General features: G+C 44.4%; 2 protein-coding genes across 8 annotated transcripts in view; both read left to right on the top strand.

Annotated features, from left to right (window-relative positions):
* Hmt4-20 (Histone methyltransferase 4-20) overlaps positions 1-15,970 on the top strand; it is a 29,717-nt gene extending 13,747 nt beyond the window's left edge. For all 7 annotated transcript variants that reach the window (XM_084602246.1, XM_084602245.1, XM_084602244.1 and 4 more), the window contains exons 5-9: positions 934-1,120; positions 2,340-2,476; positions 11,899-12,068; positions 12,661-12,738; positions 13,357-15,970. In XM_084602246.1, the coding sequence (XP_084458372.1) occupies positions 934-1,120; positions 2,340-2,476; positions 11,899-12,068; positions 12,661-12,738; positions 13,357-15,101 (2,317 nt within the window). In that variant the 3' untranslated portion in view covers positions 15,102-15,970. The remainder of the gene's footprint in view (positions 1-933; positions 1,121-2,339; positions 2,477-11,898; positions 12,069-12,660; positions 12,739-13,356) is intronic.
* A 691-nt stretch (positions 15,971-16,661) lies between these two features.
* veli (L27 and PDZ_signaling domain-containing protein veli) lies at positions 16,662-25,324 on the top strand. Its single transcript, XM_084602252.1, has 5 exons — positions 16,662-16,780; positions 17,079-17,120; positions 17,389-17,537; positions 20,071-20,280; positions 22,741-25,324. Exons 1-5 carry the CDS (start codon positions 16,744-16,746, stop codon positions 22,897-22,899), a joined length of 597 nt encoding a protein of 198 aa, XP_084458378.1. The 5' UTR covers positions 16,662-16,743; the 3' UTR covers positions 22,900-25,324.
* The last annotated feature ends 1,154 nt before the right edge of the window (positions 25,325-26,478 follow it).

Genomic DNA, 26,478 nt, shown 5'->3' with positions numbered 1-26,478 from the left:
GATGTGCTGAGAAAATGAGAGAGCAAAAAACATGACAACATGAGCTGGTTCCATGCTCAGTCTTCAGCTCACTTCATGTATAGTGCCATAAATGCTCTATTTGCAGTTATTCTCTCTCTGGAAAGCTAACTTAGGGATTGTTTTCGTGTAACATATGTTTGAATGCCCCTAGTTTGCCGGCATGACATTCTTAAGGGGGCTCCGTTAAGACGAACCTATAATAAGATTAACATATTTTCTGGTTCCTTCAAGTTCATGTTGAAGGGAGCCTAATTAGTGGTATTTGCCTTCTACTGCATTTGCTTGCATAATGAATGTTGAATTTTACGTTTTACAAATTATACACTACTTGCAGCACAAAAGTGACGGAAATGGCTGTAGCTTTCGCTGTGGCATACCACTCTCCATGAGACTCTGCTTTAATGAGGCAAAGCCAACCTAACAGTGCTCCGTTTTTGCGGCATCTGGAATGTTTTCAAAGTAGCTTCAGAAAAGGATTGCTTGTTAAGGATCGTCTGAGTTAACATGTTATTGATTAAATTTCATATACAAATTTGGTATAGTATACTGAAACATTTAGAATATTTCGTGCCCTCCTCTCAGCATCCTCTCTAACAGCACGCATGTAACCTCGTGTGACAGTTACGCACGACCGTCACAGTGGGATAGGGGATTCATGTGTATCCCGACACTCTTTACCTCGGTATGTTGCAAAATGAAAACACAACAGCTGTTGCTGAACCTCGTTACACAGCGGTAACCATCCTGTTTTATTGTTGAAGAAAACAAACAAAAGTTTGTTGCAAAACCAAACATGGTATATGCATCTTATATATGTAGAAGAGGTGACATCGGGGTTCACTTTAGGAAGATTCGCTGCTTTGTCGGTGTTTGTTGGCCATCCTGCAATGCTATGCATCCGGTGGTGTGCAGGTACAAAAATGAGAAGATCCCGCACCTGGTGGGCTGCATTGCGGAGCTCACGGAAGAGGAGGAGTGCCAGTTGCTGTGCCCAGGCAAGAATGACTTCAGCGTCATGTACTCGTGCCGCAAAAACTGCGCCCAGCTGTGGCTAGGTCCAGCTGCTTTTATCAACCACGACTGTCGGCCCAACTGCAAAGTGAGTCCCTGCGAGTCATGCTTGCTAAGACAATTGGTTTATAACTGTAAAGGCATTTGAATAAAAAGATACCTCCCCAAAAAAAGTTTTATCTGCAGACACACAACAGGGTTCCATCACCTTTCCGAAAGCAGAGATAGCCTATCTTTTACGGCTGGAAAGGCGTAGCCTCCAACCCAGTGGACATCAGTGATTATCTTTTCATAAATAAAGGAAGCAAAAGTACATTTTCGTGGCACGGTTATGCATTATATAAAAATGTTTTTTACGTTTTGCAGAAGTATTAACTAGGCATAATAATGTAGTTTTTCTGCAGCACTCTTGTAAGCAATTGGAAGATATCACATGGTGACGCTAACCACCTATGCGGATGTGCGCCATCTTCTTTAATTTAACGTTTATGAGCAGAACATGCTGTAGATAAATTTACTATAAACATGTAATACTAACTCGTATTTGATTTATATGTTGCGATACCCCGGTTTATTCTCAGTGGTTTTGTTCCAAGCTCTAGTGCCATGCTTTCGATAGCGTCCACCGAAGGAAACACCAAAAAGAGATGGCCGGTGTCTGCTATGAACTCCTTTTGAATACAAGTCTTTGAACTCTACGAGAGACCGCTTAGGTGAAAGAGTTTTGCTTGCTCGTGTGACAGAAGTATTAGCCTCAAGCCTTCTTCTGGAGCTGTCGTTTATTCTAACGGATGGAGGCTGATGAGTGGCGTGTCACACATGATGCCCATAGAACATGAACGTTGTGCATATTGTTTATTTATTATTATTATATATATATATATTTTCTTTTTCAAATTCTACGTTACGTTCAGTATGCCAAAACAGTTTGACTTAATTTCTATGCCTGCAAGCTGTTCTGCACTACATTATTAGGCTTCCGCTTTATACCCATGCTCTCGGTGGATTTCCCTGGGGTTTAGGGAAATATCTGCAGTCCGTTGGTAAAGCATATTTATAAGCAAAATTCTTAGCATAAAGAGGGGTGAATACATGCGTAGCTTTTATGCTAGGAGCTGTTTAATTTTTATGGCATGTTGTTTATACCCAAGCCTAGCTCAAAATGTCTTGTTCTTTGTTGTCCCTGTTCACAAGGTGGAACGGCACTTTACATTGCTGTGGCCACGTCAGAGGCAGTTAGTCATGCGCCATGGTTCCCTTTGGTGGCTTTTCCCGAACCATTCACATTCTGCTGTGCTTCCTCGCAGTTTGTGTCAACTGGTCGGGACACTGCATGTGTGAAGGTGCTGCGGGACATAGAGGAAGATGAGGAAATCACCTGCTTCTATGGCGAAGACTTCTTTGGTGACGGCAACAGCTACTGCGAGTGTGAAACATGTGAAAGGTGGGCAGTTTTCATCATTCGTTCTCAGTGCATTCAGGTTTAATGAAGACTGAAACATTGCTGAGGGAGAAGCAAAGGGGTTGTTTGCCTGGTAAACTCTGTTGTTCAGTTGTATGATTGATGGTTTATTGTTTGCAGTAATCAAATAAAATAAGATCAGCTTTATTCAGGATATATTTTTTTATCCTGGTGAACAGAAAAAGAAATGCTAGGGTAGAAACAAAAGGCTACAAACGCAGTAGCTTGATGAGGCTCCTACCTCTGTTTGGCATGGCGGACAAACTTTCACATTATTACATATAGTGTTTACATGTAGAAACAGATGATGAAAAAGTATGCAAAAGAATGTGCAATATAGACGGGTGCTACGTCTGAAGTATTATTCATGTAGGAAATGCATAGCGCAATATATGTGCGATAATTTCGGGTCAGTAGTGGAAACTCATTTTCTGCTGTTTATTTTTTCTGCAAACAAGTAGTCAACACTGAAAACTATCACCACTGTAACATGTCGAGTGCTAAATTCTCATAGAGAGAATATAATGAAACTTCAAGAAAGAAGCAGTACAGTCGAACCTCATTATAACGAACACGGATACATTCGAATTATCGGATATAACGAAGTAGAAGCAAAGTTTGGTTGGCTGTGCTTTATTTCTATGGGAGTTCTATCTGTATAACGAAATGAAAAACTGAAAATTTGACACTAAATAGGTTATAACGAAGCATATTTCGTATTCACACGACTCAAAATCCGCAATGAAGCAAAAAAAAAAAAAGTTTTTCAAAACGCTAAATTTCGGTTTTATCAATCGCCTCCACCTAAAATGTGTTTGAATCACCCGCGCTTTCGCACGCCACGCCACCTAGGGACCGCGAGTGAATCTAGAATCAACGGCTGCCTGGCATGTGACCTGCACGTGATTGAACCACCGCCCGCGTGCCCCTGCCCCTACTTTTTGCCGACCCGCGCGTGTGCTCACTTTCCTCGAGGTCGTGCCGTCGTCTTGCAGCATGGCAGCGCCGAAACGCAAAGCAGTTTCTCTTGAAACAAAGATAAAAATATTCAGGGCGGTCGACAGCGGGCGCAAGAAGAAAGAGATTGCCGCAGACTTCGGCGTTGCACCTAGCACTCTGTCAACCATACTGAGCGCAAGGCAGAAGATAGAAAACGTGCACTCTGCAGGCGCCGTGAAGAATGACAGGAAGTACGTCAGGTATTGTCACCACCAGGATGTTGAAGATGCCTTGTTCGCGTGGTTCAAGGACATTAGAGCGCGCAACCTGCCTGTGTCTGGTGCCGTGCTTCAAATGAAGGGAAGAAGTCTCGCTTGCGTCTTAGGCCACGATGACCTCTATGCAAGCAGTGGCTGGCTGCAGTGATTTAAAGACCGCCACCAGATTGTTTGCCACACCTTGTCGGGCGAAGAAGCAGCCGTCGATGTAGAGAACTGCGAGAAGTGGGCAGAAAGCTTCCGCATGCAACTGGATGGCTACGAGATGCGCAATGTCTACAACGTGGACGAGACGAGACTGCGCTTTTTTTTAAGCTGCTCCCGGAAAGGTCACTCGTTGCGAAGAACGAACTGTGCCGAGGAGGCAAGAAAAGCAAAGACCGCGTCACCGTTGTTGTTTGTGTCAACATGGATGGGTCAGTTAAAAGGCGGTTAACTGTTATTAGTAAATCTGCTCGCCCCGGGTGCCTGCGCAACGCCCGGAATGTCCAAGCGGACTATCGCTCGAACAAAAAGGCGTGGATGACGTCATCACTCTTTGAAGCATGGCTGAAGGCCTTCGACAAAGACATGGCAGAGCAGCGCAGGAAAGTGCTCCTTATATTGGACAACTGCTCTGCCCATAAGGTGTCTGTACCACTTAAAGCGGTCCGCCTAGTTTTTTTTGCCGCCAAACTCGACCTCAGTGCTGCAGCCATTAGACAGGGGCATCATTCACTCACTAAAATGCTGCTACCGAAGCGATTGGTTACGCAGCTCGTATTTGACATAGACAGGGGCATATCAACGGCCATAAACCTCGAAACTACGCTGGACATGCTGTACGGTGCATGGAACTAAGTGGCACAGTCGACAATAAGAAATTGCTTTGTTGATATTGGCCTAGCCCCATCCACCAGCGAGACTGAGCCCAACGATGCCCACGATTCTGAAGGTGAAGCGGACAATTTCGACGAGACGACATGGCGTCAACTGGCGGTTCCGAATGTTACGTTCGAGGACTTTATTGCTGCCGATGACAACTTGGCTGTGGCGCCCGAATTGACCGATCAAGAAATTGTCGATCAGCTGCTTCCTACAGATGATGCTACGAGCAGCGATGAGAGTGAAGAAGGCGAAGAGCGAGCTCTCAGCAGCACCGAGGCCGCCGATATGGCGAGGAAATTGAGAAGGTACCTTGAGAACCTACCTGTGGCCAAATCAGCTGACATTGGGAAAGCGCTGCACAGTGTCGATTTCGTTGAGAAATTTATTCTATCGAATAGTGGGAAGTGCCGCCAAATGAAGATTACGTCGTTCTTTAAATAAATCAGTTCTGCGTGGCCTAAATCCCGATTTGTGTGCTCATTTTTGCTTGGCAGTGCAAAATGAAAGGTAAGGTTTCGCGTGCTTATACCACGCTTTAAAGAAAAAAAATGCTTTTTTTTTTTTCAGCTCTGTGCTTTCCATTTTAGGGTAGCCTTTACTTGGGTTTATGAACAGAATTTTTTTTTGTAGGAATTTGTGTGTACTTTTACAACGAATAATAACGAACGAATTTCTGTGCAAAATGAGACTTCGTTATAACGAGGTTTGACTGTATAAAACAAATGAATTGCAAAGGAAATAAAGGACGCAGATAGGGCCAGACTCCATTTAGTGTAAGTATTGACATTGGATGATGAATCTGGTGCAAAACATTTCGGCACTCCTGGGTTGACCTGCAGTATGCCACTTGAAGGACTACACTGGGTCATTCTTTTCAATCTTTGCATATTTTAGAAGCTGTGAGAGATAAGCTGGTATGGTCTGTGCTGGGGGATTACACAAAGGTAAATTTGTATACGTTATAGAGTTCAGTTATTGGACAGTTTATTAACTAAATAACTAATAACTTTTTATCAATATTTATGAGTGCTGTAGACTCCTGCATTTGGTAAACCTCTTCCCATATGTGACACTCCCAAAAGGGTCTTTGAAAAGAAAGTAAAATGAAGTAATTGCTTTTTAATTTTTGGATCTAGGGGTGTAAAATTGTATTGAGAAATCTGAAAATATTCTTGATTATCAACGTGGTTGGAAATCCTGAATGCCAAAAACTCTTTTGAACGCTCTTTTAGGTGTGCATTTGCAGTGATGCAAGTGTGCACACATTTTATGTACTTTGTGATGGTAACTAAGTTGAGGCTATTTTTACCTACGATACCATGCATGTCAGCATCATTTTATCTATCTGCTATATGTATAAGTCAACTCAGCGAGCTTTTGAAAGCTTATTTGAGGTGCTCGATGTTTCAAGCTATACTAGCTCGGTTCAGAAAATTTAATACAGTCAAACCTCGATATAACGAACACGCATATAACGAATTATTGAATATATCGAACTCTTCCTAAATATTTTTGTCAAACACATGTATTTTTAACTTCCCATAGCGAACGCTGTGCGGCATAAAACGGATATTACGAACTTCGCGACGCAGGAGGCAGGCTTCGTTGCACTGCATATGTGTTGTGCGGCGCAGCAAACGTTCAGGACTACCTTGCAGGCGCTGACAGCTCCACAGATGCGACGATGGCATTGAGAGTTGACAACCGAAAAAATATATGGCCTTCGAGATCAGGTGATCTCGGAGGCCATTAGAAATCGTTTGCATCTTACAATCGCTAACAGCGCCACTTCAGCAGCGGCGGCAGCGGCTCGATCGAATGTTGCTTTTGCCTTTTTGGTTTTTGAGTCCTTCGCGTTTTTTGGTTTTAGTGTTAGAACTTAGCAGCGGCGTGGTCGTCGTAGCGTTCGGCTTAGGCTGCGTCGGTCGTCGTGTTGAGTGTGGTGCGCGGGTGTTCATAGGGCTGTGATGGCGGTGAACGTGAAAAAAAGAGCAGCACTGACGTTAAAGACCAAGCTCAAGATAAAATCAGGGCCTTCAAGGCAGTTTACAAGAGAAGACTGATTGACACTCTTCTCGTGAAGCAGGACTTGATCAACTTGCTGGGAGCATTAAAGCGGCATGGGACAGCTTGAAAGGCGAAACGATTGCCAGCTGCTTTCGGCACGCAGGTTTTGTTCCAGCAGAGGCCCGTGCATCAAATGACGATAGGGATGATCCCGACGAAGCAGAGCTCCGCGAGCTCGATGAGCCTGGAACGATTTTTCACGTTTTGTTGGTGACATGCCTGCAACAATGACTGTAGAGAACTTTGTAGGCGGCGACGACATCGCGGCGACCATGGCTGTACTGACGGACGCCGAAATCGCTGTGAAAGTTTCTGAACATCCCGCAGACGAAGCTCAAGCTGACCCTGCAGACGATGAGAACATTCCGACTTCACAAGAAGCGCTTGCTGCATTGGATTTACTGCGCCGCCACTGCTGTGCTATTGAGAGCAGTGGGTTTGACCTTGTTGAAGTGTTTGCAAACTATGGAACAGGGCGTGATATGGAACGCGATCAACAGAGAAAAGCAGGCCGCGATAACGCAGTTCTTTGCACGTAAATAAATGACCGTGACCCAAGTAGGCATCCTCCGAGTTGCTGTGCCTTCTCTGATTGAATTTTGCTGCTCTTGCATGTATTTTCGACGAAATTTTATATTACGAATTATGGATAGAGCAAACTATTTTCTGATTTTTTAACTGTTCGTTATAACGAGGTTTCACTGTAGCTAGACTGACCTTCGATTTTTTTGGAATTCAATTTTCAGTGCAGTTGAACCCAAATATTTTGAATTTTTTGATGTATTGAACACACAGATTATCCTTTTTGAAGTTCTGTGTAAATTATGTGTGAAAGGGTAGGAGAGCTGCGCTATGTACTATCGGTCTCTGGGCTCTGGCACTTCTCCTAACGTCACTCTTTGATCTCTTTTTGCACCCGGAAACAGGTTGGCTGTGCAGGGCTTTAGGTACAGCCTTTGTCAAAAGTTAAGAGCCCAAGGGTTCTACTTCTGAGCCATACTAAGTGGCTCGTAACGCATGCCCAGATTTCCAAACTTGCTGAAGGCAAAAACATTTTTCGTCCTGCCCTCTCAAATGGATAGGACTTCCACGATTGTTAAAGGTATACTGAACAAATATCCAAGAATATTTAGAAAGAACCACAATTGCATTCTTGAGACATGATTACACTAGTACAGACATATAATTCGGGTTAGTTTTGAGCGGATGGCTGTATTTTTCATGTTGTCAAAGCGGCCGCCGGGTCAGAGGCAACGCGCTTCCAACTGTGAGCCGACAGGTGTAACGTCACAACTACCCGCAACAACGGCATGGCCCTGCGATCTCGCCACCGCAGCCACCGCACCTGATGTTGGTTGACCGGCTACATGCAGTGTTGGTTTTCCCGCGTCGCGCCGTGCACAATGCTGCGAAGTGTGGAATGCTGCACACGAGGGAGGTCGAGGGGGACGCGTACGGAGGGCGCATATTGCGGACAATTGTTTGCGCAGTGGGAGGGAACGATGAATTGTGCGCAGGAACACGAGCAGCAAAAAAGAAAACCGTCCCTGCGCTTTGTGATTGCCACGGAGGAAAGGAAAAATGGACAGATGCGCCCGGCCACGAGAGGGGTAGTTGTGATGTGATATCCGGTTTTGTCAGAGCTTTCACAGGAACCCTCTATGTGTAGCGATTTGAGATATATTCATTAAAATACTTACTTTCCGCTCATTTCTGTTCATAAACTGGATTGTTTTGGTCACTCCCAATGCACTAGCTACCATCTGCGCTGGAAACCTAGGCGGCAATTTTTTTATTCAGTATACCTTTAAAGAGGTCATAATATATGGCTTAAAAGCAAACCCTCTGGGCTCTAAACTTTTGACAAAGGCTGTACATGCTGGCAGTGGTCCTGTTTGACAGGGTGAACGTGGAATATGCGTAGAATGGTCTTGTCCTCCAAACTACTGACTAAGATGCGAAACCAGGTCCAAGTAACTAAAGCCTAGCGACAACCCTAGGCTGGAGTTTTTTGCAGCTGAGGATGTAAGGCATTGAGGAAAACAGGTAAACCTTGACATAACAAAGCCAATAATGGGAAGGTCTATTTCGGTGATCACTGGCTGCACGGATTATATCTTGATGCGATCCCTATCTTGAATTAACCGATGCGAGCCCGCCCATGTTCGAATTAACAGGTGTCCAACGCCACAGGCCTACATGGTTGTCACTCGAGACCATGCCCCTGATTCCGAATTAAGAGGGGTCAAATTAATATTTTACTCAATCCAAAGTGAAGTATCCAGCAGTATTTGAATAATGGAAAATTCTTGGTGTATTTGGTAATTTTCAAATATTGAAAGAGTTCCGGAGGTCAGTTTTATTAACCAGATACGAATCGAATAAACATTCCATTCATATTCATAATTCCAAATATTTGCACACCCTTAATAAAAAATTAGCTGTGGTTTGGCTTGGGGTTAAACCTGGAGTTACGCGAGAGCTATCTGCATGGCTACGCTTAGGTTCATCTTGAAAGTAAAGACACTGCTTTTGCACGTAGTTTACTCTATGGTTCCAGCTTTATTTATGCCATGGGGGTATTTTTTATCACTAAAGTGCGATGAGGCAAAAGCCCCTATCACGTGGTGGAAGAAATCCTCCACTACGGCACCTGTTTCTCTGTTCTCACTCTCATCTTTGTCATGACGCGATATAAAGCCCCGCTTTAACTGAACCGTATGAGCTTGCCTGCGTGGCCTAGGGATAACATGAATGCATGTATTTTGGCAGGCTGATTGTGATATCACCCTCTCATATAAAAGGAGAGACCCGAGTTGGCAGTTCCTGCCAAACGTAATGTGAGGAAGCCCTACGTCCAGTTAGTGCTCGGCCATGTCAGCTGCCAGCTTCCACCTCCCACGAGTTCTTTCTTCGCTCTTCGGATAGGCACGAAGAGGCACCGGACAGGCACGACGAAATGGCGAGACTGTGTTCAATGTACCTCTCGCTACAAAACTTCAGGAGCGAAGCCACTGAATACTAAGTTTGCCGCAAGGCTTTAGGTTGATTGGCTTCACCACGTGGCAGCAATGTGGCGTGTAAAGCGCTCACACCTTATCACATGGCTTCACAAAACCAGGACTACCAGCAGATGCCCAAGGCCACCTTGTCAACCAGCCTCTGCAGGTGCAAAGTGGTAAAAGAGGGCTGCTAACAAGAGGTGATAGATGTGGGAATGTAGCATATCAAGGTACCAGCAAAGTTGCAATCTGATTTACAACACAAATGTAGCGTACTTTGACGCAATATCTTCAAAGGAGTAATCTGTGTGATTCACATAAGCAATAATTTGTGATAACCTGATTCGATGTATCTGGGCTCAGCTGTATAATCTCGCACCCCAAGACGAAGAATTAAGGAAAAATTATGGGGGACACTTAAACTGCGCGTTTATGGGTATGATGCAATAGCATAAACTGGCACCCAACATATAAAGTCGGCTTTGATCAAGCCGTGTGAACATGCGTGTGTGGCCTAGGAATAATGTGTCTGACTCAGAATGCAAGGGTCCTGGCAGGCTGATTCTCACGTCACCTTCCCATATGAAAGGAGAGGTCCGAGTTGGCAGCTCCTGCCTAATGTAATACCGTATTTACTTGCATAATGCTCGCACTTTTTTTTTTCGGAGAAAATTGATGCTAAGTTGGGGGTGCGATAATTATGTGGGAAAAATTTTCGAGCAAATGTTTTGGAGCGCTAAAAGCAAATTTAAATAGATGCGAATCTGGATTCTTAGGTCAGCTATTATAAATATAACCAAAACATTACTTTCAAACAGAACACACCCTTGTTATAAAAGTACAGGGTCACCAAAAGCACAAATTGCTAAAGCACTTTATTTACTGCACGCAGCCTCATCATCACTCCCCGCGTTTCGTGGTATAATGCTCACAGCAGACCATACAGTTCTACTCTTGATCAGAAGCGGCGCTTACATGGACCCAACAGGAGCGGGTTGAGTTGAGTTATCGGGTAGAAAACTGGTTATCGTGTTCATGTAAACCCTGTTGGGTGGGTCCAGAAGACGAGTCGAGTCCAGTCAACTCCTTTTCAGGGGGTGGGTTGACTGGACTGGACTCCGCTGCAGGAAGCATGTAAACGACAGGCTGAGTCGGAGCACAGTAGGAGAGGAGAACAGTATGAAAAACGCTAGAGATGCGTGGGAAGAAAAAAACGAAATCGGGCGCCGTCTGCTAGTTCTTCGCCTCGACACGAAGTGCCGCCGTAATCGCCGGTTCTGCTCTCGTCTGGTCGAGTCCACTCAACTCCCCAACTCCACCCTCCGCTGTTTGGTCCATGTAAACAAGGTTAGAGACTTGATCCGAGTCCGTGTCAACACTGCAATCGCTGTTTCCAGTAGCGTACAACGCAGAACTCGATGCCGAAGGGCCTGCTGGCAGCGCTGTTGCTATGCTGTAGCACATACTGGAAAGCTTTCAGCTTAAAAGCAGCTGTATAACTTGCGTACCGCCCCATCACGATGCGGCACCAAGAACACCGTTGACGGTGGAACAAAGCAAGTAATACGGACTGAACGAAGGAACAATGAAAACGAGACGTGGAGACACCTCACAAAATAGTGACGACTACGATCATCATGGAGGTAAAAAAAGAAAAAGAGGAGCATAACCTATGAGGATGATGATGATCTACCCGAGCAAGCTATTGCCGCCTGGTAGTGCGTGCACGCAACGAGGCCAGCTAGGTTCAGTAGCGCTCCAACGATGGTGCTTACGACTCTTGCGGTGGTAATATTGGTGGTGCGATGATTATGCGAGGAAAATAAAATTCCAATTTTTTACGCTCAATTTTGGGGGTACAAGCATTATGCGAGTGCGAGCATTATGCGAGTAAATACAGTATCAGGCAGCCTTATGTCCAATCAGTACATTGTCATGTCTGCTACCAGCTGCACTAATGATTTTTTTCTCACAACAGTGGTGGTGAAAACAGTGCATTTTCTAGTGAACAGTGTCTTTGTTAATGCTGTCACTTTAATATTGATTAGTTCTGATAATTAATTCAACTAAACATTACTTGGGCTCTATCTCTTATGTAATGGCTGTCCTGTTTTTCAAGCCAATTGCGCGGGCCACATCATGCGCTTCAGAAATATCTGTGAAGATTTAAAAAAATCAGAGTGCACATCAACCACAATGACCAAGGCCTTTTGTGTCGAGTATTGACTCTCCTGTTGCCACCTGTGTGCAGGCGAGGGACAGGGGCATTCAGAGCCAAGAAAGGTCGCCAGCAAACCTTGATGGAGAGCCGCCTGGCATACAGTTTTAGGGAGACAGACAACCGCCTCAACCGCTGGAAGCAGCAGATCAAGTCACCACAGCACCGGACTCAGATGCAATCGCAGGAGCACCACCAGCCAGGTACACAGGCCCTCATGCCGGGCATTTACTAGTGCCCTGTTTCTCACTTTCATGTAAAATCTCAACCTAAATCTGAGATCAGACCCATATTTCTCATGTAAATTCTAATACCTTTCCATGCGACATAAGCTGCTTGCTTGAAGTGCGGCACATTTGGTATTTTTCACAGATTTGCTATCCTGTCACCTGTGGCTGCGTAATTTGTGTATGCTGCGCTTATGGGGCTACTTGTCAAATTTGATTTGTATGACAGTATGTTACAACATGCTTTGGAGCTTATGACAAGCATCTGCATTTTTAGTGTGCCCCCTTATATGGTGCTTTGTACTTTTTGGGATGTTAATGCACTTCAAGTTTTACTCTTATTTCTGATGCTATGAAATTTACTAGAGGCACCTGTGTAGCAGGATTTCAAATGGTCTTCATAGCATTTTGTTCTTCTAGCAAAAGCATTGGTTTATTCCTAACTTTAATGAGACATTAAACTGATCACACACATGATCACAGTAAGGCTGAGAGCCGTTCAGCTGGAAATGCTTAGCCAGGGAGTTTACTGAAAAGTGCTTTGTTTCTTCTGCTTCTGTTTATGCAGGCGGCAAGTCAGCTCGGAAAGCACTTTCTCGGCACAGCAACAACCAAAGCAATCGTCTCACTACCAGGGCAAGTGCAGGTGGGCCAAACTTCACTTCGTAAATAGCACTAAGCATTAGGAGGCTGGTGCTTGGCTATTTTCCAGCTTTACGTATACCATTCTGTGCGTGGAATTAAAGAAGTGGTGACTACAATCACTTATCAGGCATTGTAGAGGCAAAGCCCACAAAATTAGTAGACCATGTACATCAGTGCATAGACTTAAGCTTAATAATGTCTTGGGTGAATGCAGTTTCAAAGAAGGAAAAAGAAAAGACGAAGGATGAAAGTGTAGACAAGCATCAGCATTGTGCTTGAGCATTTGTTGGTGTCGCATGTTCCTAGGCACTGCGCGCTTGTACATGTTAGCACACCTACGATTGGCCGCTGAATGTAACAGGTGGTCAGACTTTGGCGGAATTATGAACGTGCTCACCGAAAAATTGTGGAAATTGTGACATCACAAAACAACACATGGGCTATGAGGGGCATTATAGTGTAGCGCACCAAGTTAACGTAGACCACCCAAGTTCTTCAGTTCGCACCGACATTGCATAGCACACGGGCACTTTTATTTTCGCCCCCCATCTAAACGGGACTGCTGCAGCTGTGATCATAACGGTAATATATATATATTTTTTTTGCCTCTGCATCTCAGGTCACAAGAAACTGCTGGGAAACACTGAAGTATTACAAGAACATCAACAAGTCTCCAGTCATGTGGGAAAGAATGCATCGTCTAAGCCTGTGCTCGCAAATAAAAATTGTGTGGAGCCATCACCTGTCAGCCCTCCGGCCCTGACCATTAAGGAGACAGGCTTGAATGGCACCCTCCATTCTGCTGAGGAGAACGACGGCACCTTGAAGGTGAATGGGGCCACCGTCACAGTGGCAGTCATGACAAGGGCTCGAAACCAGCAGCGGACAGAGAACAAGGCTGCAGCAGCTGCCAAGAAAGCACAGGAAGCGAAGCCTCTTGAGTTGCCAGAGTCAAAGCTTGCAAAACTGACGTCTTCCTGTCCACCCATTTTGAGGAGCTCTTCACCAAACCCTCCTGTTGATATTCATCCTGAAGCTCCTTGTAGCGACTCTGAAAAGCTCGACGAAGCGGTGTCTCTTGAACTGGAAATTGAACCAGATGATATAGCCTCTGTCAAGCCAACACACCCTCCATATTTGAGTAAAGCTGCAGAGACAAAGAAGCTGGCATCAGGGGTGAAAGAAACATCAGGCCCTCTGCCCTCGAGGAGGGAAAGACGACTCCCTAGACGATGCACTCGGGCACAGTCAACAGACCAGGCCTCTGTTCCACAGGACAAGAGTGCAGTCATGGACGAAAAAACATGCATTTTGCCTGAGGAGAAAATGGACACATTACTTGCTGTTGTAGAAGAGCAGAAAGAGGAACCAAACAAGACTGAGCAAACAGGCGAGCGTGCACCAGACATAGTGGTGTCGGAACTTGTGGGCCTACCAGAAGGGGCCACCGCAAAGGGGACTCTAGGGGATGTGAGCACTGTGGAAACTGTTGAACTAGAAATGGTGCAGCCCGAAGATATTCAGCCAGAAGTAATAGGTGAAGAATTGGTTCAAACAGAAGAGGATCAAGAAGACCTGGTACTAGGTGAGATATTTGGTGAAGATGTGTTCCAGCCTGAAGAGATTCAGTCTGAAGTGGTTCGCCAAGAGGTGCTGGTCCCAGAAGTCATGCACGAAGAGGTGATACAGCCACAAGGATGCCTGCCAGAACTCATTCAGCCTGAGGCTGACCAGTTAGAGGTAACTGAGCAACTGCCCGAACTGCCACAGCTCTGTGATGACGAACCAATAGTTCAGATACTGGACACTGCCATTCTCGAAGCACCCATGGTCACCGTGCTGCCAGAGAGAATACAGCAAGCAGGCAGTGCAACTTTCCGAGAGCCACAAGAGAGGGTGAAGAAGGAACCAAAGAGAGAAACACCAAAAAGGGAAGCCAAGACTGATGCGGAAGCTAGGGTCACACCCCGCATGCGGCTTATTCCTCCTAAGAAGTCACTGCCACCTCCCACAAACCAGGCTAAGGCACAGACAGTTGCTGCACCACCTCACTTGGGCTGCCTCAAGCTGACGATACGCCGGCTACATCCACACGCACGTGGCGACACCTCACCAGTGTCTACAGCACGCCGCCGAACTGTGTACGAGGTGCTATCACCTCCACTCCTCTCACCCGAGTCCCCACGCAAGAAGAAAAAGAAGAAGAAAGACAAAAAGAAAGCGAGTGAACATCGGAAACATGCCCGCAGGCGGGAAGAGAAGCCATCTCCCGTGACCGTGGGGGCTAAGCGTATCCGGCTCATCCTGGGCAATGATGCAATTGACATTGACATTCCACCCAACAAGTGTAAGAAGCGCTGTTGACAGGCTATGAGTGGCTGCAGCAAATCTGACTAGACTACCATGTGATGATGTGGTTATATGAAATGTGCTGGTTGAAAGGGAACTGTGTTGTGGACCTCCCTTGTTGACAATGGATTCTGCCCACACATTGGAGAAGTGTTCTGCAGCACATGCTTACGTCTGGCTGTTGTCATTTGTTTTGCAGTTTCTGAGTACTCTTGGAAGCAGTAAAAAAGTGTAATGTATAGGTGTTGTAAATAGCATGCACACTGCCAGTGGTGTTTGAAATGAAGGGTTGCGATGGAAAGTTTTCTGTTCTGTGGACAAAGTACCGTTAGCCTGCCGGTTTCAGGAAACTGTTGGAAACAGGTTCACTAAATTGTGTACTGTCTGATACCTTGCTGGCTTTTAAAGTAAACTGCCTGATATATCAATGCAGGAATGAGCACGGGGGGATTTATTGCTCAGTAAGCATTTTTTGCAGTTGTGCTGGCATAGTATTTTCTCTTCCTTTTTCTGTAGATCCGAACTGAATGTTGCTCTCTTCCATTTCTGTTTTGAAGGTGACTGCCTATTTTGCACCACTTGTATTTATTGTCTAAATTATTTACTACACTTTCCAGCTGGATGGAGGAAAGCACTGTGAAGTTAGCAACCATGGAATATAAAGTTCTTGTAGACATGTGAATATCGCAAATTAACCTTTTATGCCTTCTCTTGGCGTCATCGCATACGTCTCAAAGCTAGGCCTTCCTGTAATAAAAATGTTCAAATCACTTGCATTTGAGGTGACGTGATAGGCCCGCTCCGTTTTATTTGACAATGCACTGAACTTTTGACGGTGAATAAAAGAGTTGTTGGGCCAACACCTGCGGCCGTGTTTTCGATTGTGGAACGTTTTGGTGGGCACAGACCTTCTCTTATTTTAGATCACACAAATCGCTGAAGTTTCGCAGTGTCATCGTTTCTCGTGTGGACATTTATTTTGTACTGTTCCTAAAAATGCTTGAAACCGCTGGTGGTCATTGAGCGCTGAGCTCTACAGTTAACGCAGTTAACGCAAGGTCCATGGTTAACGTTCCTACAGTGGCATCAGCAAGGCATCAGTGGCACTGCAGGACAATGGTCCGTGGCCAAAATTGTTGCGACTGTAGGAAAAAGGAAAAGAAAAAAAAAATTGACGCGCGTCTTTCTTATTTTTCTTCTGTATTTCCTCTGCTATTCGTACGTAGCCAAAATTCTCAGTGTAGGTGATGTTTACGGATTGAGGCGATGCCCGCGGTCGCTAAAAGAAGTTGCAAACGAATAACCACCTAGAAACAGATTCAGTTAAAAGATGCAGTAGTTAAAAATAACAGCCGAAGAGGTAATTTAGAGGGGAAAAAAATTGGAACCGAGTTTTCTAAGAAAGTAATTATACTATACTATAGAATCAGTTAAAAGATGCAGTAGTAGCCGAAGAGGTAATTTAGAGGTGAAAAAGAAAAACTGAAACAGTTTTTTTTCTAAGAAAGCTTTTATTTGCCGCGTGTAGACGGCGCTACAATCTGTAACCGTCTCGGTGGGGGCCTAGATTGTAGAACTGTATTTGCTTTTTGAAGTGGAAGTAGTGGAAGCTATGGTGAAGCTTCCGAACTGGCTAGATCAATGAGATCATCAGAACATGGCCGCCGTTGGGGAGAATCTTATGCTCGAAAGAGGTAGGTGTGGTTGCATGTTCACCTATATAGTTTATTGAAAAGAAGTTTACAATCGTCGTTTCAGTGAAGTGTGTGTCTCCAAGAGCGGAATTTGCTTTTTCTTCTTGTGAATGTGCTATTTACTATAGTGTACTGTGCCCACTGTGCATTGTACTTTATATGCCCTCCTACGCACTCGAAACATTTATTTCTGCTAGTTATTAAACTGCCATTCTTTTACTGGCGTTCGTGATTGCGCTATGGGCAAGCTTCAGTCTTCGAATAACTGGCAACTGTCACTTGTTTGGTTGCTTTTCAGACATCAAGCGAGCCTGCGAGCTGCTTGAGAAACTTCAGCGCAGTGAGTGGTATATTTCATTAATAGGATCATTTATATGCATTGCTTTTTTTAGTACCTTGTTCGATTTTTTTTTCCATTCGCTCTGTGCGTGTGCGCACGCGATATAATGGTTACCACACCATTTTCGTTTCGTATGTGTGTCAACGCCTAGCCTTGCTTGTGTGTACGATCTCTTGTCAGCACACCGGTCCATGTCTTTAGTATTGAAGTGAGCGCTACGAGTGTGTAATTTGCATGGCACACATTGCTGTACGCTTATACATGACAGGTGGCGAGGTCCCAGCGCAGAAGCTTGCTGCACTTCAGAAAGTACTGCAGAGTGAATTCTGCAACGCCGTGCGGGAAGTCTACGAACATGTTTACGAAACCGTTGACATCTCGGGAAGTCCAGACATCCGAGCCAGCGCCACAGCTAAGGTATGACCTGGGCAAACGGCTGGCTTACCGATTACGAGAAAAAGTTGAGCATTTAGCGCCTTGGTTGCGCTTAGCAGACCAAAAGATCTCCGTGATTTGTGTGTGGATATTGTTCCATGCATTTCATCGAGAGCTTTGCGGTCGCTGAATTTTAGTGGTTTTTAACACGCTTTTGAAATGTTAATTTAGACTGAAAGTGCTGTTAAGGATATTGTACACAAACCTTAGATTGCGTTCCATTGCATTGTTTAGCTTACTGTCAGCTTGCATGAATCTTGTTAGCATGGAAACAGAATAAATTAAGTGACAAAGGGGTTGAAGTACATTTCTCCAAACACTTACCTAAAAGGAACACATAAAATAGCCTTTTGTAGGCGTGCCACTCTTTACAGTGCTTACTTTGCCTGTATCCCGTGAATTTGTACTTTGTGTGTCATAGGCAATCTGCTGTCCTTGGTATTGAGGTCACTGCTGGAGGTGTGCACAGGCCAAAATTTTGAGCTGGAGGTCTTAAACCCAACCCGGCCCGGCCCTGTGCTCAGACTTAAGGCCAGGACACGGTCCGACATGCTATAATTGAAGTTGAACCGGTGATACAGAAAGCAATAATTTATTGGTTATTACTCTGATTAAGATCTGTGACAAATTTGCAAAAATATAGAGGCACAGCATAATTGTAGAATTGTCCTAACTTGTGGCTGGAATGACTAACACGTCCTTAACAAGGAAAGCAAGTTTTGGATAAGCAGCTTCTTTGCTTCTCCAAAAGTGCGCTAGTTTTAAATCTAAACAAGGGGTTGATTTTATGCCCAGGTACTCGGTGAGCTCACCCCGCTCTCTATGGGTTATTGACGTGTGCCTTTCACTGGCACTGGCAAAGCGCCACCACTGCATTGCCTGCGCCAAGCACAAAAAAGATGCGTGAGAGGTGACAGCGTGGCACGAATCTCAAAACTGATACCTAAACATCTGTGCTGGTGTTGCCAAAGCGGAAAAGCGAAACTCGAAACTCAGTAACCCACTGGCTCTGCTCTGCCATTGACGGCTACTAGAGATCAGTTCACGGCGAGGAAGTGGGGAGGAAAAGCGGATTGGCACCAGGAGAGAACTCGGAAGCTCTCGTATTGGGAGGGTGCAGAAAAATGTTGTGCATTTCAGCAGCCTATCGCACCTTGGCCATATTCGTACTTTCGCAAAAGTTGCATGTTCTCCGGATCAGGGTAAATATACCTGGGCTCATGCACACCTCTAGTCACAGCCTTTAACAATTATGGAAAGTTTGGCTGGAGTGCTAAAATGCAAGTATTTTTATGTGGTACTTTGTTTCACTCTAGGCTGTCTTCTTGCACAACCTTTTATGAGTATACCAGTGTCCCAACTGATGTCTCATCGTCACTGAGAAAGGCCCAAATGTTCTTTGTGTGCATAGAAAGTTGCCAGCATTTCATCACTTGGGTGGCTGTGTGTTGTCGCTATTATGTTATGTGGCATCTCTGGCTCATGCCTTCCGCATTATTTTGCTTTTTCTTTCATTACTATTGTGCTCAGCTCTTTAAAGGATAGCTCTTAGGCATGCGAGCATTGCACCGGCCTTGTTTATGACATTCCATATGCATGCAGTGATATTGGTGTAATAGTATTCAAGTACTGTAAAATTACCACTTCCTTAAGCTGTTGCTATCTATACTCTTCATTGCCTTGAAGAGCAGAATTTAGGTAGAAAGGTAGACAACTTTCATATCTACAAATTCTTGATCAACCCTCACACCCAGAGGACTTGGGTAAGCCAGACTTGTCACAAGCAGACTCAGCTGACGATTTCTTGATAACATGTATTTCGTGCCACTCTATGTCCATTTTGCAGCAAATGGGACTAGTCTGAATGAAATTTGAAGGTGAAAACTATCTCTATTAACTAAAAATTTATCATCCATTGCATGGAAATCATGCGCATGTCCCTGGCACGTGGTTGTTGGCAGGTGACATGGCCGCAGACTGATTGATCAGTGGGTGGTGTGATGTCACGAGGCATTGAGTTGGGAGATGTCAGAACCTTTCATATGGAATGTAATATAAGGTGTAGAGTTTGTACAAGCCTTATGATAGTCATGAACCATATTCATGCAATATACATAGTATGATTATGCAAGATGGCATGACTTAGTACTTTACGAAGTAAATATAGTGTAAAATTATGTGGTAGATAAAGATGTGTGTAGTAAATGATCATTTTGGTTCAAATTTGGTTTTAAAAAATGTCTGCTAAAGGGTTAATTTATGGAAGCTGTTTCATTAAGTTCTTTGTAACAGTTAAACGCTGCCTTTTTGTCAATTACAGGAATGATACTCTTACAGAGCAGGCACTTCATTTTCAGGAAAAATATCAAAGTGCTTACTTTAATCTTAGAAGAAGCTGCTTTGGTCTTCCTCGCAAGGAAGGATGTTATACTTCCTTGGAAGGTGTACAATCTGGTGTGCTGGGCGTGTTGCTGTTGACTAAATAACGCGATTGCATTTTCCCTTACTTATGCAGGCAACAGTTGCTGCATTTGCTGCAAGTGAGGGCCACGCTCACCCCCGAGTTGTTGAGTTGCCGAAGACAGATGAAGGCCTTGGCTTCAATGTGATGGGAGGCAAGGAGCAGAACTCGCCCATCTACATATCGCGGATCATCCCAGGTGGTGTGGCTGACCGTCATGGGGCCCTCAAGCGCGGTGACCAACTGCTCTCGGTCAATGGTGTGGTAAGTTTGGCTCCCTGCTTCACCAAAGCGAGCAGCTTGCTTGAACCAGCTGAAGTTGCCAGTACCCAGCACCCACTTATAAACTGCATTGGAACTGTTCTCAGCCGGGGATTTACTACATGTGTCTAGAATTCGGTGGAGAAGCATGAAACTCTTCATGCAACCAGTGTTTACCTTTATGTAAAGCCATTTCTGACTTGCTTGTGCCTGAAGGAATAATCTAGGAACCTTTTTGTACACTTGTTCATCACACAATGGCTCTATATCTTATGCTTTTATTGAAGAAATTTAATCAATTTACTTATAAGCTAACATAGCTTGTAGTGCAATTCACTTGATGCTTAGAACAACTTGGCTGCACCTGAAGTTTGCTGCTTCATAGCTTTGATGTCTACGGCGTCACAAATCCTTGTCTACAATTAAGCCCCTAGTTTCCTACAAATCTGTGCTTAGGCAAAAATAATCACAGATTTGAGCTTTTTTAGTAGAATTGTGTATCAGCAGCTACATTCTATTTTTTGTTATTGTTCTGGATGTCAATTCTGTGTGGGCCCTTGGAAACCTTGAGAACCCTTGAAGGTGGAAGTGTTTTCCAAAGCCTTGAGCGCCCATGAAATTTTTGTACAGTCTTTAAAAACCCTTAAATTTCGGTGTACTGTAGGTAACAGCCGTGAAAGGATGCTAGTACACTGTCATTTTTATTTTTTTTAGCGGCAGTACTTTTGTGTTGTTGAGAACTCTTCGGAACGTCACCACTCCATCATTGTTTGCGTTCCTTCCGCAAGTGCTGCTTAAAAGCAGATGCTCCACCACCTCCTTCTGACGCCACACAAAGCCTGATGCCTCTGTTTACCTTGCACGAAGCCTGCACACGACCCCATAGCTTGCATGAAGAGCAGGGTGCAGGCATGCTCAGGTGCAAAGTGAAAGGAAAAGACGGCCATGCAAAATTGGTCGGACGCAACGCCCGATGGGCCGTGAGTCTAGGGAGCCTAGAGAGTTGCGATGGCCGCAGTTCATCGGCGCTCGGCAAGTGTGTGTGCACATACAGCCGCAAGCATGCATAGGCCACTTTGCTTACAGCCATGTCACTGCGAAAGAAACTATTTTCATGGTAGCTACTTCATGCTAGCAGTAGTGCCCGAGTGCTGTTTGGCAGCAAAAACACAAAATTGCCATGTTATAACAACTGCCTGCCACATGTGCGCAAGGACTGAGAATGTATGCTCAAATGCCAGCTTTTCAGCAATAATGCCTCTCCTGGGTGTACTCAGTGGCAGAATGTCCTAGCGCTACGCTGTTGTGGTCATTGCTAGGCCTAGTTTGTTTTGCACCTGAATTGCAGCAGTTAGCGCAAAATGAAGGGTCTACTCTTAGTATCATTGTCAAATCAATCATCTCATAATGAAATACAAATAAGGTCCCTCTGGGGTGGTGCTGTGGTTGGGGTGCTCAACTGCTGTGCCTAAGGATGCAGCATTGAATCCCGGCTGCAGCAGCTGCTGTTCGATGGAGGCAAAAAGCAAGGTGGCCGCGTGCAGTGCGATGTCAGTGCACGCTAAAGAGCGTTCCTAGGTTCCCGGAGCCTTCCACTGCGGTGTCTCTGATAGTGAGTTGATTTGGGACGTTAAACCCCAGAAACCAAACTGAACCAAACACAAATAATGGTTTGTTTCCAGACACCTTCAGTAGCGAATCTTGCGGGTACAAGGCGAGCCGCCCCACATTGGCAGGCTTGTGGAGCTGCTGACCACTGTATTACTGTGGCCAGAAATATCGGGTGCCAAAATCTGTCACTCCTACCACCAACACTTGTTTCTTTGTCACGGATCTCTGGCGAACGCTCAGGCCGAAAGCATGAACTAGACGCCAGTGGTCAACGGTCTGAAAACTGGTTTATTGCCATGGAAACCTGGCGTTGCACAGAATGTGGTCACAGATGGGTTAGCAACCTGTAATGTCTTCAACAGAAGAGTCCTAGCATCCTTGTCTTGACTCGGGCCTACATTAAAAAATTTAAGGTACAAACGAAAAAGCTGGTGAATCCCTGAAATTTTGGCAGTTTGCCTTGGCCAACAGACAGTGTGGCCAACACAACAAAAATGCTGTCACATTCACAGCACATAAGCATCCTTAAGTATAACTTTTTTTACGCTTCTTTACTCCAGCACTTCTTACTTACAACTTCTGCAAGACAACAGTACTTTGTTTTCTTTTAGGCTAAAAAGAAGCTGGAAGCCAAAAGTGCGAGGCAGCAACTACATAAAAAACATGGTGTCTCTTCCTTTTGTCCACTTTCATCTTCCAGAAAAATTTTGTTGCATGTTAAAGCCTCGCCTTAGTGTCAAAAACATCAAAGCAATCATAGATTGTTAACCCAACTGCTTCGACAGAATTGTTGCGTCAGATATGTGAGTGTTCCATAGTTTCTTTTCACCTTCCCCATTTGTGTTTCTGCAGAGTGTAGAAGGCGAGAACCACGAGAAGGCAGTGGAGCTCCTGAAGGCAGCCCAAGGCACGGTCAAACTGGTTGTGCGCTACACCCCCAAAGTGTTGGAGGAGATGGAGATGCGGTTCGACAAGCAGCGTGCCACTCGTCGTAGGGTAAATGCCTCCTGAATGCACTGAGGCATCCAGGAAGCAGTACACAACCTGTGTGGATGCGGAGGTGCAACTTTCACACCTTGCTTGCCCTTTCTTTGTCGACTTTGCTACCATGAGGAATGTGGCCTTTGACAATGCCATGAGATTTTGTAGCTGTTGTCACCTCAGAGAAGCTCTGCCATTCTCTTTCTCACTTTTTTCTATGTTTATTTTTAAACTCTCACCATGCTTTCTAACCTTGATGCTCAGGTGTGGCTTGCATTTGTCAGTGGATAAAAGCCACTGTGGGGCATATACCCAAAGGCTGTTCACTAGCAGAGAACATGATAAAGAAGACATGGCACAGCAGTGAGATGCATGATTGCTTGAGGACCAGTAAGCCTCAAAGACAAGGCTATTACATCAACAAAGGATGTTGACGGCACTTTAGAAATTGCAATGGCTTGAAGGGTTTGTTTGTATTCAGGTCTAGGCTGCCAAGCTCCTGTGACCCTAAAGATGGCGGCAAAAGGGGAGATGCACCAGCACTGCATACTACCCTGCACACACCTTACTTATGCTTTAAGGGCATTGTGGTGTTTTTAGTGAGGCTGGTACTTAGCTTTCAGAACCGAAATGCTCCTCGGCTAGTTCAGACCAAGCCCGTTGTCACGGAGACCTACACAATGCGCTTCTCCGCTGCTGCTGTGGGGAGGCCAGGAGGGGAAGGGAAGTGGCGGCTGGTAGAGAGGTGGGGTGAGGAGATCCTCCACTTCTACTGGGCATGGGGACATTTGCTCCCCACAACATTCTGCTCACATGCATTTTGAAACGTGCCAGTGTTTAACGCTAAGACATATGCGTGGTTCAACATGCAATTACAAAGGACGTGACTTTTGTCTTGCTTAAGTACCAGTGCTATTGAGATAATCTAAGGTAATAATTTGCTCAGTTTGCTGTTCTTCTTTTAAGAAAGTTCAGGCCTTTTCAATTTTTATTTTAATAGGAATGAAAAAGGTTGCTTGCTTGCAAAATCATTGTATCCTTGCTCTGATGATTGCCTCTGTGGGATATTCTTTTCTAGCCCTTACATGCAAGCCAAGTGAAATGTTTAATCTACATAGAAGTCTAGTTAAACGTGTGAGGTCTCTTGATTCATGCCAAGTATATTTCCTAATCTAATGTTTATTAATGCTGATTCAGTAGCAGCAGTGAGGTAAGAGCTGTTACCCGACTTCCAACAGGGCCTTGGTTCCACGAAAACATCTGTGATTGTTGCTTCCTTACATTCTGGTATTGTTTTGGGGACTTGTGAGACTGGCACATATGCAGCACAACCTTTTCTTTGTTTTTATAATAAATGTGGTTGGCATTGGTGAGGTAAGTTTTTCTTTATTTGAATAAGTATTCACTCTCATTCAACTCAAATTATCAAGAGGACTGTGATGGAGTGGACTACAGTCGAACCCGGATGATTCAAATTTTGGTTATATCGACCTCACGAAATATCCCATGTAAAAGTAGTGGAAAGCTGCGTTATATCGAACTCAATTGCACCGGTCATTCGATATATCGAACTCCGCACCACGCATTGGACAGTGCGCCTTCCCCAAAGACGATCGTATCACTCTCGGTCGTTTGCCACGTGACGTTTTCGAGCCACATGCGGAAGAAATAGAAGAGCACAGTTCGGCGGCGGCTGGTCTAGGGCAGCGCCACATCTTTTCCCCAAAGGCAGGCGCATCTGCGGCGATCACTGCCGCGCGCCAGCACGTGACGTTTGCAAGCCATGCGCGTGAAGGAACGAGAGGGAACCAATGCAGCTGTGGTGTGTTGCGACTGAAGGAAGACTGTGCAATGTTATTTTATTTGCTATTGTGTTCTTTTTGTTGTATTGTTGAGCCTGTTTATAGGAAGGGGCGCCTGAATGGCTATGCAGCTGTGAGAGTGCAAGATTGGATTTTACCAAACGTTTAGGTTGGTAACATTGTGTTTGCAATTCCTTTACTTGGGAAACCTCATTTGAAAGCATGTTACCTTATATCAATATTCATTCTTTTCAGTGTGAACTATTTATCATGTCTAGACTTACCGTAGTGGCATGAAGCTTTCTTCAAATGTTCTGTGTAATTTTTCTAAGCTCTTTATGTTTCTAAACAATGTGCAAAAGAAGGCCCTTGAAAAAAATTAAAATGTACACGTTGCCATTTGACCTTTCCTGCAGTTTGAAGATACCCTAAACCATAAGCAAACAGTGTGTCAGAGGAAATTACACATTTTGGGGGCCAGGTAAATATAAAATTGCCATGTGTCCCACTAAATGTTGCTTGGGCCTTTATTGTAGATGGGCAGTAGAGCACTGTGGACTGCTTGAATGCACATAGATGTGAAGCCATCCTGTTTATGTTACCATGAGTGCTGCGATTTTTTTTTTTTTTCTTAAGTGCAGTATCCTACATTCCATGTAAACAATGCCCAGTATGCGTTTCCTAGGCAGCTTTGGTTTTTGCATTATTGTTGGCTGTAAACAAGGTCTTTACAGCCACTCACTTTCATTCAACAAGTCAGGCCGCTATAGCATTTTGGCTTGCTATTAAGAGCAATATGGATGGTGTGATACATAATCAGAAGAAACCCATTGCATATTTCTACTGACGTCTGTGATGATGTTAAATCCATGGCATCCCATTACATTACTGCGACACATTCTTTATTTCAATTAGTGGTTACTTACACCCCCCCCCCCCCCCCCGTTTCCTTCCTTCTGATTCCTTTTTTTTTTGTTAACCTTGAAAATATTTTCACGTTGACTGATGAATGAGCAATGTTTATTATTATACTAGTATACTTGTAACATTCAAGACAGGAATTGAAACTGCAAATTTGTTTATCACGTGTGCCAGGTAATTTGTTGCTATACCATGTGCATTGTCATTTTTGAATGCTCGCTAAAGAATAAATTTAACAGTGACTATGTATTCAGTCTGCTGTAGGGTGGATGTGGCAGTTTTGATACAGAGTGAAGACTTTCCACACACGATGACAGAGTTGGACACACATTTTCTTTGCATTTTTTCAAACATAGCTTCCATTTATTTTTATTTTCAAGTCCTACATCTCACTTTCCACACATAAAGCTCATATATATATATATATATATTATGTATATGTACCTCTTTTGTATTTGCAAGTTTACATTGTTTGCATTTTGCGAATAATGTTCAGTTCTTTCCTTAACGTTGTATGAAGGCATTTATGTGCAAATGTATGAATAAAACTGAAAAACCACAACCTAGAGCAGTGTCATTTTGACTGATGCAAAAGCAAACGTTCATTGTCTGGCCACGTCTGATTGTCCCCTACAGCTTCGAATGGTTGGATCATTTGCCATAAAGCACCCCGTGATTGAGGTGCTGGTAAGAGTGTAAATATACTTCAACAACACAACAAAGGTTTTTGGCATTTTGCTAGCTTGTTGTTTTTGGTAAGCTTTAGAGGTGATTGAAATAGCTGCTGAGATAGTCATCATCAACATTGATAGCTTGTATTGCTCGTCATGTCTGATTTGCAGAGCTCCTCTGCAGTAGAGGAGGCATCCTAATAAAAAGGAACAGT

Source organism: Amblyomma maculatum, chromosome 4, assembly GCF_055883805.1.
Source record: "Amblyomma maculatum isolate TAMU_Amacu chromosome 4, ASM5588380v1, whole genome shotgun sequence".
NCBI lineage: Eukaryota > Metazoa > Arthropoda > Arachnida > Ixodida > Ixodidae > Amblyomma > Amblyomma maculatum.
This window is presented reverse-complemented; position numbering and strand designations above follow the sequence as displayed.